This window comes from Pavona decussata, unplaced genomic scaffold (genome assembly GCF_977016875.1).
Source record: "Pavona decussata unplaced genomic scaffold, jaPavDecu1.1 SCAFFOLD_128, whole genome shotgun sequence".
NCBI lineage: Eukaryota > Metazoa > Cnidaria > Anthozoa > Scleractinia > Agariciidae > Pavona > Pavona decussata.
The window spans coordinates 3057325-3069415 of record NW_028145542.1 but is presented as its reverse complement, the minus strand read 5'-3'; the positions used below and the strand labels follow the sequence as shown (position 1 = coordinate 3069415).

At 38.4% G+C, this 12091-nt stretch overlaps 1 protein-coding gene across 4 annotated transcripts; it reads right to left on the bottom strand.

The window, feature by feature from the left end:
- Positions 1-359: 359 nt before the first annotated feature.
- Positions 360-12007, bottom strand: LOC146468989 (uncharacterized). 4 transcript variants are annotated; one of them, XR_014867360.1, is made up of 6 exons: positions 11377-12007; positions 8566-8765; positions 6593-6752; positions 4888-5090; positions 3288-4665; positions 360-1732 (listed from the first exon to the last, which is right to left on the bottom strand). XR_014867360.1 is itself a non-coding variant. In XM_085124042.1 (6 exons), the coding sequence occupies exons 1-5, from the start codon at positions 11685-11687 to the stop codon at positions 3575-3577; spliced, it is 1965 nt and encodes a 654-aa protein (XP_084980168.1). In that variant the 5' UTR covers positions 11688-12007; the 3' UTR covers positions 3225-3501; positions 3557-3574. The 4 variants fall into 4 exon arrangements, 2 of the variants coding, with proteins under 2 accessions (XP_084980168.1, XP_084980167.1); XR_014867361.1 differs by having other exon boundaries at positions 3304-4665; XM_085124042.1 differs by lacking the exon at positions 360-1732 and having other exon boundaries at positions 3225-3501; positions 3557-4665.
- Between the last annotated feature and the right edge of the window lie 84 nt (positions 12008-12091).

The following is a 12091-nucleotide window of genomic DNA, read 5'->3' as shown; positions in this document are numbered from 1 at the left end:
CATTTTTATCGGTTCTACAAACCTCAAAAGTATAATATCTTTATCTCTTCTACGAAAAGGAATTATTTTGAACTAGAACATCCCAGAAATGAGCCGTAATAATCAAATCTATCCGTTCTAAGACGCGAATGTTTGGTTATAGACTTCATCCCGGTAACCGGGATACCGTGTTCATATGAGAAATTTTTCGTCCCGGGCTCCCGAGATCTCGGTCGCTGAGACCGAGATCTCGGTAACCGGGCTGGCCCGCCTTCTCATATGAACACATCGAATTTTTTACAAAAGAAATAGGAATGAGGCGAGATCTCGGTAAGCGGGCTAGCCCGGTCAACCGGGATCATATGAAGAGGCCCTTAATCACTAGAATCCACTGGTTTGCATTGTAATTTTGGCAGTGCCAGAGACATATATCTAATATATTTCTTCTTTTGGATAAACCATGAATTCTTTTCCTCTTACTTATCATTTGATAAAAATACTAATTAATAATAAATTATGTAAATTGTTCAAAATCTGCTAAAAATAAACATAAATAATCTGTATTTCCAGTCATTTTCAATCTATATCACTAATAAGTAATTCCATTCTCAATATAACAGTAACAGGTTATTAAATTCATGTTACTTTCTGGCAGAATTCCCTAGTATTTACAATAGTAAAATTAATCAAATATTACTCTCTGTGACAATATTTCTACTCTAACCAATAAACGAATGAATAAAATGCATGCATTAAAGGATCAAAATATTCTCCATTGGACAATTGAACTGAGCATTTTTCATACTTAATGTAAGTAAATAGAATTTTTGAATGTGTCACAGAACATTATTTAAATCTAGGATTCTGTGAGCCAGCCACAGAAAATTATGAAATACGCACAACACTAACTTGACAGCAAAAAATGACTCACTGTATTTACAATTGTTGAAAAATATCAATTAATCATTAGGTGCTTAATTAGCTGATCCTACAGGAACAAACTTCACATAGGGACTGTTCCAGATGCCATTCCACTCACGTGCTGAATGTAACACATTTAAATTCCAGTCTGGACTGACTTTAAAAAACAAAATAAGAAAGTGTTGCTTGAAGTGGAAGTGAATTTAGCCACCACAAGCTGGTTTCTAACCCCCACCCCTTGAAACAAATGATCAAATTGACAATTCAAACATGTCAGATAAAAAAATTACAACTCAAAGGAGGCAGAGCAGCTGACTATTTACAACTGTGGCCAAGTAGTTGGACAGAGCAGGAGTGGGACTAATTCACCATGCCTTACAAAAATATTATTAGGTGCAGTAAACAGTTCTCACTGTCTTGCAAATACAAGAATTCTGTACAGTTAGATGGCTAAATCCAGCATAAAGCCATTATTAGAGAAAAGCAAATTTATCAGCACGATTTCGCATGAGTTGTCCCTGTAATTTTACTTAGAAATTCAAAATCAAATAAAATATATTCCAAAGCATTCCCATAGAAAAGAACACAGTACCGGCTGTGAATTATCAGGTTAAAGACAAGATCTGCAAGAACCAAGCAGTAGTCCTTTTTAGCATTTTTGTATTGTTGTATGTACTACGTATTGTTAAGAACATTTGTGCCGTTAAAGCTCCACTCATCACTTCTCACACAATAATTAACAATGAGCAATAAAAGTTGTTTAGTACATGAGAAAAGTGGCATATGAATCTGCCACTGCACCAGTATTGCATAATAAACAACACTCTGTTTGCTGCATGAAAATTAATTGTGTGGTTCCAAAAAATATCCATACCCCACCCATGGAAGGGATTTTTCGTATGGCCCCCCCTCCCCTCTGGATTTTCCAAAATCAGCCCACAAAATACACTCCCTCCCCTCCGGAAATTCCAATTTTTCCGCACACCTCCTGGAAATATTTCTATTTCTAGTAAAAGCAAGAAATAAGCTTATTATTATTAATGCTAACGTGTGTTTTCTAGTAAATTACCATACACTGTGACCAACATATGAGCAGAAGTTGCGTGGTAACGTACTTATCAAAAATCATATCTTCATTACAACCAATTCCGCTTCATTATCCTGACAAAACAGCAACACTTCAATATAAACGAACAGATATCAAAATGCAAGTTCACATTCAAGGGCGCTGGGGAAAAAAACACTTTACACTGCACCAGTAAAACAAAACAATCAAAACAGTATCAAATTTCCGTGCCAAATATTTACATATTTCAGAAAGAATATGTCTCAGATTACATGGAAAATCTAATCTTTCTTGGCCTTTAATGAAGATTCCGCTGTTTTTAATGTTTTCCAATGAGATAAGGTTCTCCAAGACGTTCTTTTATAGTAACTGTTATTTTTGTGTCACGAAATAAAACCTTCCATCTTTGATCTTGTCGGAGTTGCGTACAGTGTATTTCAATCTTTTCCCGCGACATTATTTAGCGTCGTGTAACGGTCAAAATTTGACATGTCGCCGATTACGGAACTTGATAAGTTTTCTTTTATTTATGACTGTTTGACTATGGTACACTGCCTACTCTGGAGACCTGGCAGAGCTAGAAAATCTTTACACTAGGTTTTTTTCATTCAAAGTTTAGCCGGAAAATGACGTTGCAAGCAGCACGCCTGCGTTCGAAACATTTCAGCGCACATGAATGACACGATGGAATGTTCTGTAAACCAAATTGTGTGAATAAGGCCCCGTTCGCACTACGAGGAAAAATTGCATTTGGCGTTTGCAAAAACAGTGAAAATTTTGTGATCAGCAAATTACTACAGTCACTGTAGTTCAATGTTGATAACGCAATAATTCAGTTAAAACAATATTTTTCATGCTGGCGAATGGCAACGAAAAAATGCGACGTAAATGTCTGCCAGCAGAGACGATATAATTCGAAGTGACAGAAGTATCTAGTTAAATATGTGAGGCAGATTAAGCGAGTGTAATTTACAGGATTTACTCGCCTTATTTCCACAACATGGGCTTCGCTTACCAGCCGCTGTTCGGGAAAATGACTGGACTCGAGCGGCGACAGAAATCAAGCCGAACCACAATGAAAATATTCATTTTGTGCTGAGCAAGATTTATTTTTGCGTCAGTGGCTCAGGAGCAAAATGCAAACAAACGAAAAAATTAACATACCGGTCAGTCTGAAAAAAAAGAAACAAAAAAAACAAATATATTATTGATACAGCCCCCCCCCCCCCCTCAGGAATTTCCTGGACCCTTGACCCCCCCACCCCTCTGGAATTTCCAATCCTCTCCGTGGGGGAGGTATGGATATTTTCTGGAACCACACTTTAAAACTGCCACACATACCAAACAGATTCAGATGCCGCTGTTTTGCCAGACTTAATTTATCAGCTACAGAAGCTTTAGCACATCAGAGGGGTGCTGTTCAGGTTAGGCTTAAGGCTAAGAAGTCTATTAAGAAGCAGTGCAACTCTCAATACCTCTAAAATAAAAGTCATGAATTGACACATGCTCCCTTGTATTAGCCAACTGCATTTTCCCTAATGTGAAGGAACCTTATAAATTAAACCACAGAATTCAGCCAATGGAGAAGACAGCCTTGAATTACCATCACTACCTTTCTCCATTATGCTGACTAACACCGTGGTGATGAGAGGTCCCCTCTACAGACTGCACTTGAGTATTTTTAGAACATTTACTATCCTTTTGCCCATCGTCACTCAGCTTTGAGGCTTCACTGCTCTGCTCTTCACCCTCAGTTGTCACCGTTACATTCTCAGCTATGATTGTAACATCATCACCATTTTCCACTTTCAGTCCATCAGGCTTGGTTTGTTCTTTAGTTTTAGCAACAGATGAGGTACTGCATGCCACTGATTCTGCCTTCTCAATTACCACATCTTTAACTGAAGCATCCAGTTTCACCTCATAAATTGGGGACTCTGGTTGATTCATATTGCCACTCATATTGCCACCGTTTGATGGGATGCTGACAGGAACTGATGTCTGTGCAGGAGGCATCTGCACCATGGGTGACATCACAGAGATTGGCTGAAGTGATGGAGGTAATGGCATTTCACTACATGTAATTTGTGGCAGAGATGGCACCATAGGAAGTGTTGTCATGGGAACTGGGTGCATCTGGACTAGTTGGGGTGCTCCAGGCATTTGTGTAACATTTTCTGGGAGATGTGGCATGCCATGTGGTAATCCATCCATCCCTGGCTGCACAGACACAATAACTGGCATTTGACCAATACCTGGCACAATGGGATGTTGGTGATTAGCCATGCTGGAAACCGGCATCATTTGTGACTGTATAGCAACTTGGCAAGTAGGAGCAGGAATGCCTGGTGGAGGCATCATAGTTATGTTCAGAGGCATCTGTTGAGGAGGTACAGATGCAGGAACAAAGTTGCCCATCATTGCAGTCATTCCCTGAGGCATCCCCTGATGTTGACTCAGATGAGTCCCAACTTGTTGTGCAGGAGCCATTTGCTGACCATGGCTGATGTGGCTTACACCCAATGGCATCTGCTGCAGTTGCTGTGTTGTAACCGGATCTGGATTTGAAGGCCCTGCTTGTGGTGATGCTACCTTGGACATACACGGCACTGTAGTAGTAGATGTGGGAGGTGGGATTACTGGTGACATCACCGTCTGTACAGTTGGAGACCCCAATGGCTGAGTTACTGCCACTTGTCCTGTAACACAACAACAGGTTGTTTAGCACTTTGTTTCTCAGAAGTCCTCTTAATTCACTGAGCCTGAAAAGTATATCTTGACACAAAGTTCCTGAACAGTGATTCAATAGAGGTTTTACAGGTTTCAAAACCTTTACAAAAAATACCAATTGATGACAAATGGATTTAGAAAAGCACCCCAGTTGACACATTGCTCTCGTAGTTAGCTGAGCATGTACCCACCTTGAGCAGTAACAGGAGTTTCAGGATAGTTTGCAGCATCAAGTGCCAGCTTCAATCTGAATGTTTCCTCCTTGCGCCTGTTGGCAAACCAGTTGTACACACGGCTCTCAGTCACTAGGTTTGGACCAAGCCCTTCCACATTGTCATATGGAACACCTCTTTGGCTGCACTCTGCTCGATTACAAGCTTCAACCAATGCTTCCCTGAAAGGTGATGTATATAGGTAATTAGTATACCTGCCAACTCTTACGCATTATGCGTGTCTCATACCTGTCGACTAAAGACATGGATCTCACACATCGAGTAAAACTTCTCACACTGGACTCACAAATCTGGACAAGTTGTTCTTTAACACATGATTAATAACAAAAATTCAATTCAATTTCCCAGAAAAGGCATAACTGTATCACAACATGCTAAAATTGGAAGTGTTTAAAGGTCGTTGGAACATCTTTGAACATTTTCGGCAACGTCCCGAAGTCTTTGGAAAATCATCGGAAATCTTCGGAAGTGGCTGGGATGTTTTCGGAAATCCCAGTTATGACAAGACGAACATCTCACACATTATCAGAAAAAATTGGCAGGTATAAATTTAGGTTAGGTAAGTCTGTTCCACATTTCCCAGTGATGAGTTTTAAGTTTAAAGCATGTGGTAACTAGGATCGAGTATTGCCACCCTCCCCTCTCTTCAATCTCTTGATGGGATGCTAGTCCACTAAATGTTACCCCAAGGTAGCATTTTGTTCAGTTAAATCACTCGCTTGACTATCTATGCACACATGGATAGGGAGGGACAATGTAAACAAAATTCAAACATTTTGTTTTTGAAGTAATAACTGGAGTGATGTAATTTGGCTTTTACTTTTGAATCCAAAGATAAAATTCTCAAGTTTGGCCATTCAAATAAATCCTTTAATTTCTGCATATTCTACTAAGTAAAGGTTCTTTTCCTGATTATTTTCAATATTCCCATGTGTTTTTTTTAATTCCCACCCTTGTATAGGAAGCCAAGCTGATGTCTGTGTACATTACAGGACAAAGGATACAGATAACTAAAATGTTAAAGTCATCACTAAACTCTCAACCTGAGTCTGCAGTCTGTGTGGGCAATACACTAAATTGTTAGAAAAAAATCACAATATATAGAGTAGCTGATGACTGTGAATGGAATCATCATCATCGCACAATGAAAGCGTGCATGTAAGTTGATATCCAAAAAAATTGTTACATTGTGACTGAGATGTAAGCATACTCATCTCTCACCTTGAAGGCACCTTACTATCACAAACACCAGGTTATAATAGGCAGTCCAAGCAAAAAAGGTTAACACACAACCCAGTCAAAAATGTTTTGGCTTGAGTAGTAGGCAACTAGTAGACACCTAGTATTAATTTTTAAGATATAATATTAATTTTTGGTGTGAAACAGGCGGCAGATATTTAATTGAAGGTGGCAAAATCACTGGCTTCTGGAACATTTTGACTGGGCTGAACACTGAAAATTAACTCCAGCTCTAACAGAACTCTTTTAGTCACAGAAATCAAACCAATTGCTCTTGCATGCACAAAGGTGCTGAATAGATCAGACTAAATTCTAAAGTATGATGGGTATATTTTTAGGTAATTTATAGATCTATTAAGTCACTTCTCCGTGCAACCCCTTTGACAGCAGACTACACAAAGACAATAGAGTAATAATTGCATACCTTTCCTCTTTTGAGGGATTTTTTTGATCCTCATATGAGTGGTAAAGGATGCTTGTGGAGGCTGGTCCCCATTTGAAGCGATTTCTTCTTGTTTTCTTGGATGGACTTTCTCCAGTGCTTTCTACCTCAGACATTTGCCGCTTTCCAGGAGAATTGTATTCTATTTTTAAACAAAAATGATAGATTCCACTCCATAACCATGGACAGATAGAGAGATAGTTTATTTCAAAATCACATTGCAGCCCAAGGGATGGATTAAGCAATTTTACAATAAAAGTTTTCAAATTCAAAAATTCACAAGTATATTATATAAAAGTATCAATAATAATCTAATTCGAAATAATATTTATAAAAAAATCACGCCTAACAAATCTAAAGTAGCAACCAATCTTTTGATCCATTTCAATAGCTTGCAAGCTATCAAGCTGAGAACTGAAATTATATATGGTTGCACTTCTAGCTGACGTAACTAATGTACTTTGTTAGGTAATTTTGAAGAAGAGCTCCCCAAGCCGACTGTCGGTAAATTGTCGGCCGACAGTGGACAGACAGCTAACCGACAGTTTACCGACAGGCTACCGACAGATCAACTGCAAAAAGTTTCTTTGTGAGATATTCCCTCGTACATGTTGTAGCAAACTGACTCAATCACATTCACTTCAAGTTGAATTTTGATGGAATTATCAATCACAGTATCCACTAATTATTCATTTCTAAGAAATTGTCTTCAAATCCACTTCTTATTGGCTTGTAATATTATGTCAGTTTGTATTCGAAATTATTGGTTTAAGCATCTGGTCTTAATGTATCCACTTATTATTCTTTTCTTATTATTTTGACTTATATATGAGCACTGGTTTGGGGTGTCTACAAACAGAAGACCGAAGACCGAAGACCGAAGACCGAAGACCGAAGACCGAAGACCGAAGACCGAAGACTACAAAACGAAGACCCTCGCTAAAACGCTTTATTTGACACAAAAACATTGCAATCAATGGGGTCTTCGTTTTGTAGTTTTGCCCGCCTTAAACTACAAAACAAAGACCCTCGCTAAAACGCTTTATTTGACGCTAAAACATTGAATTTAATGGGGTCTTCGTTTTGTAGTTTGAAACGGGCCAAACTACTAAACCAAGACCCACTTGATTTCAATGTTTTAGTGCAAATAAAGCGTTCTTGGCGAGGGTCTTCGTTTTGTAGTTTGAAACGGGCAAAAGTACTAAGCAAAGACCCAATTGATTTCAATGTTTTAGTGCAAATAAAGCGTTCTTGGCGAGGGTCTTCGTTTTGTAGTTTGAGGAGGACAAAACTACGAAACGAAGACCCCATTGAATGCAATGTTTTAGCGTCAAATATAGTGTTTTAGCGAGGGTCTTCATTTTGTAGTTTGAGGCGCGCAAAACTACAAAACGAAGACCCCATTGATTTCAATGCTTTCGTGTCAAATAAAGCGTTTTAGCAAGGGTCTTCGTTTTGTAGTTTGAGGCGGGCAAAACTACAAAACGAAGACCCCATTGATTTCAATGTTTTCGTGTCAAATAAAGCGTTTTAGCGAGGGTGTTCGTTTTGTAGTCTTCGGTCTTCGGTTTGTAGACACCCCACTGGTTTGTAATAATTATACCCTCTCTTTAATATATCCAGTAATAATTATTATTCTTTTCTAATAGCCTGTCTTTACATCCACAAATAAAATTATCATTGGTCTGAGCCAGGCCTGATTCACTCTCTTGTACCGTCTTTACAGAGAGTCAGCTTATATTTGAGATTATTAATATCTGGGAGTCCTTCCTTTCAGAAGCTCCCTATGTTTGAGATTTTATTAAAATTTTATTGCCATTTTAATTTTGGGAGATAAACTTTCAAGGGTTGTTAATACTTTGGGAGCTTTACCATAGTAAAGGAATTGTGTTCCCCAAAGAACATAGAGCTTACTAATTAATCAGTCTATTAAAAATATTTAAATAGGTTCTTACGTTCTATGATTTCTTTCCTCTTGTTTTCAAACCAAGTATAAAGGGCAGCTCTTTTGTTAGTTTTCATTGGTGTACCCTTGTTTAGATGTTGTGATAGATGACTCTGATTCAGTCCTGTGGATTCCACCACCTCTCGTTGTGGGATGTTGTGCTGCTGCATATACATTTTGATTATCTTGGCTGCTTGCCATGGATCCATTCTGCACAAGAAAAAAAGAACAAGTTTTACACAGGAAGAACTGGGGGGAGGAAACTCAAGCAAACCATGGGTGCTTATAAAGCAACTTTGATCTCACTAAGAGCATTGTAGCAGTCCTAAAAGCTATCACAGAACCTGTTGGCAGTAATAATAAACCAGTCCATCATGCCAACAAAATAAGTTTCTATGGCAAGCATCCCTTTCACTTTTTAGTGTGGAGATCATCATATTTCAAGAACAGTCAGCACTACTACATGCAGTTATAAATGTTGTAAATTCATGAAGTTTTCCAAATATATGGGTAGGCTCAGGAGTGAGGAAATAAGGAATGAATTTCACAAAATTTTAGAATGTATTTTTTCTCACCAAGTAGCCATCAAGTCAGTCTTAACATAGTAGGTGAAAGCACATGTAACTCATGATCACTGAATTCAAGACTTGTGTTTTTATAGGGAACTAGATTTTAAACCCAACCAGGCATAAGGGAAATTTAATTCAATTACTGCGTCACGGTTCACAAGACAAGTACAGTGTTTTTTTTCCGTAGCTTTATTTTCAATTTATGTAGTGAGAGCCATTTTCAGGTTGTGAAATAAATGTCTGATACAACCACAAAATAAAAAACCACGGCACTGCAGGTAAGTCAAGCAAACACCTGGTATTTCAAATTTTAACGATCTAGTAAATGGTACAAAATTAATGCAAAGCAATTTGCTATTTGTTTTTTATAATTTTGCATCAAAATATAATTTCAGTATTGTTGAGCGTGAAATCATTGACATTAGCAAAGATATTATTTTGTGATTCAAACCTACAATGACCTTTAAACTAAGGCTTTAATTTATCAGTAGCCACGGAAATGTGCCAGCAAAGTCAAATACAACATTTGAGTTATTAACCTTAGAGTGTTCATTTTTTTTTTGGCATAATTTTTTTTACCACAGGATTTCTGTGATGAAAAATTCCAGTACCCCTGAGAGTCTTGCAAGGTTGCCAACCGGATTGGTACCAATCCATGATGTAAGGCCTGCTTATTTAATGGTCTAGGGTACTAAATGGAATAAATTACTCCCAGAATAATACAATGAAGAAAGGGATTCACAAATACCTTGTGTAGCTCTGGGAAAGTAATTTGAAGGCCCATCAGCAGATTTCGAATTTCACCGTTTAACGGTAAATGTCACAATTAAAACAAATTTTCAATTCAAATTGATAAGGATGCATGAAAATTGGTAATCTTAAAATTGCTGGTAAGACAAAAGACCTTTCTAGATAATGAAAATATCCTTATTTCCGGTTACAAAAACAGAAAATGACTTTCGTGGTTTTATAAATTTAAAACTGTGAAGGAAATAATTATATAAGGAGACGCGAAAAATAAAAACATTTACAGGCAAACAAAAAGATGTTTACATAGAAATTCTAAGACAACGGCACATGTTGTACATAAGCTCCGAAAATTATTGCTCCCTGTCGATTTGACGACCGTGGAATTCTCTCATGGCCATGTGAGATAATGTTTCAAAGGGTGTGAAAATCCGTAGCTTACAAAAAACAGATCTACTTCTATTCCTCTCTCGAAAGCAAAGGAAACGTTGCATATATTCCCAGTACATCACTGACTGCATTGAGCAAACTGGTGATCAATAAGTGACGTTTAACGTATGGTTGCAAGCCGAACCAAACGCTCAATTTTTTCTCTGTTCTCGTCTGTCAACGATTATGCAATCTATGAAGAAACCTAACAGCGCAGCGACGCCAAAAAAGCCAAGACTTCAAATTAGAAACCGCAGCGATGATACGCCTTGCTTCAACAGTGCTCGCCTAAATACACTAGAATATTCATGTCCTAAAATATGACTTCCTTGACGTTCTTGAGGTTAATATTTAATTGTCCTTCTTTTATGATGGATCCAAGCAAATGATTAACGCGCCGGATTTTATATTCACAAAGCGCAATATAACCAGGGAGTAGATTTCATAAATAATGCAAAGCGACCTTGTAACATGTTCGTTTCACACAAGTGAGAACTCTTTTGAAACGGTCCGATTTAAAAACGCGATTTCCCGACTGCAACAGAGCTTTGGATCGAAAATCGATAACACCTTTTGGGAGGTGGCGTCAGTGAAGCGAAGATGGATCAGTGCTTCGGCGTGACTTCAAACTAAACGATGCGAATACGCGACAAGCAAGTCAAGATTACAAATTAAAGCAACTGACCCGAAACGAACATTCGAATACAAAAGAATACTTTTCGTCGCGTGCCATGTTAAAGAGAATTACAATTCATCGACCAAAGTACGCGAGACGAGAACAAAGAAGCAACGCGTGAAATCACAAAACGCGGACTCGCCCTCTGGGAGAAGAAAGGCAGAGGTGAGGGTGTTCTTCAAGAAACTGGTTTAATATAAAATCAAGGCATAAGTAACGTATTAGAAATGAAAACTTTTCATATACTATTCTGTCAAACATAACTTAGTCAAGTCGGTTATAGTGTAACAGTGGACACGATGATTTAGTGATTTCCTGCGGGATTCTACAAGAAAACCCATGATCGACATGGGTTTGATGTGTGTGTTACCACTATTATTATTTATATACCTACACATACCTGAGCATATGATCAAGGAAATTCATTTGTTGTTCCGCTTCCAAGCGTGTCTCTTTTGTCATCATACGTTTGGGCGCTTCCTCGATTTTGACTGCGTCACGTTTGCCTGGTGAAGTCTGCTGTCGATCGCTGCATGATTTTAGCTCGTCTCCTTGTTCCACCTCACTCGCCGTGCAAACTGCGCTTTCTGCGATCTCTGCCTGTTTATCATACAGCGCTTCACACGCGCTGAGCAGAGCGTCTTTGGAAAGGCCGCTCTCTACCAGCGCTGTAAGCAGCTGTTGTTGAAGCGCTGTGAGCTCCCTAGCCATTATGCTTTAGTTTTGCATGGCTTTTGTATCGTATGAACAAACAGTCAGTTGCGCGGCTGGTAAATACACACAGCGCTGCTTCATTTTGAGCATGCATTCATAATTGGTCAGCGCATCAGCAGGGGAGCATCCATGGACACCTAAGGTTTTACCCGGCTCATCAAATCTACATTGTTTTGACATTGCAAAAACTTTCTCAATTTATCTACTTTGAGTTCTAAACGTCTTAACCAAAACAAAAACTCAGTTAAATTCATTCTCCGAATTTATACCTCCCGATCTTTACTCACGGGAGAGATAGGACAAAATCATTCGCAGTGTCGACATTTAGTAACTTCCTTCGACGCATTTTATAGTAGAGAAGTTCCACTACATTCAGCAGAAATTGGAAATTCCTTTCTGAC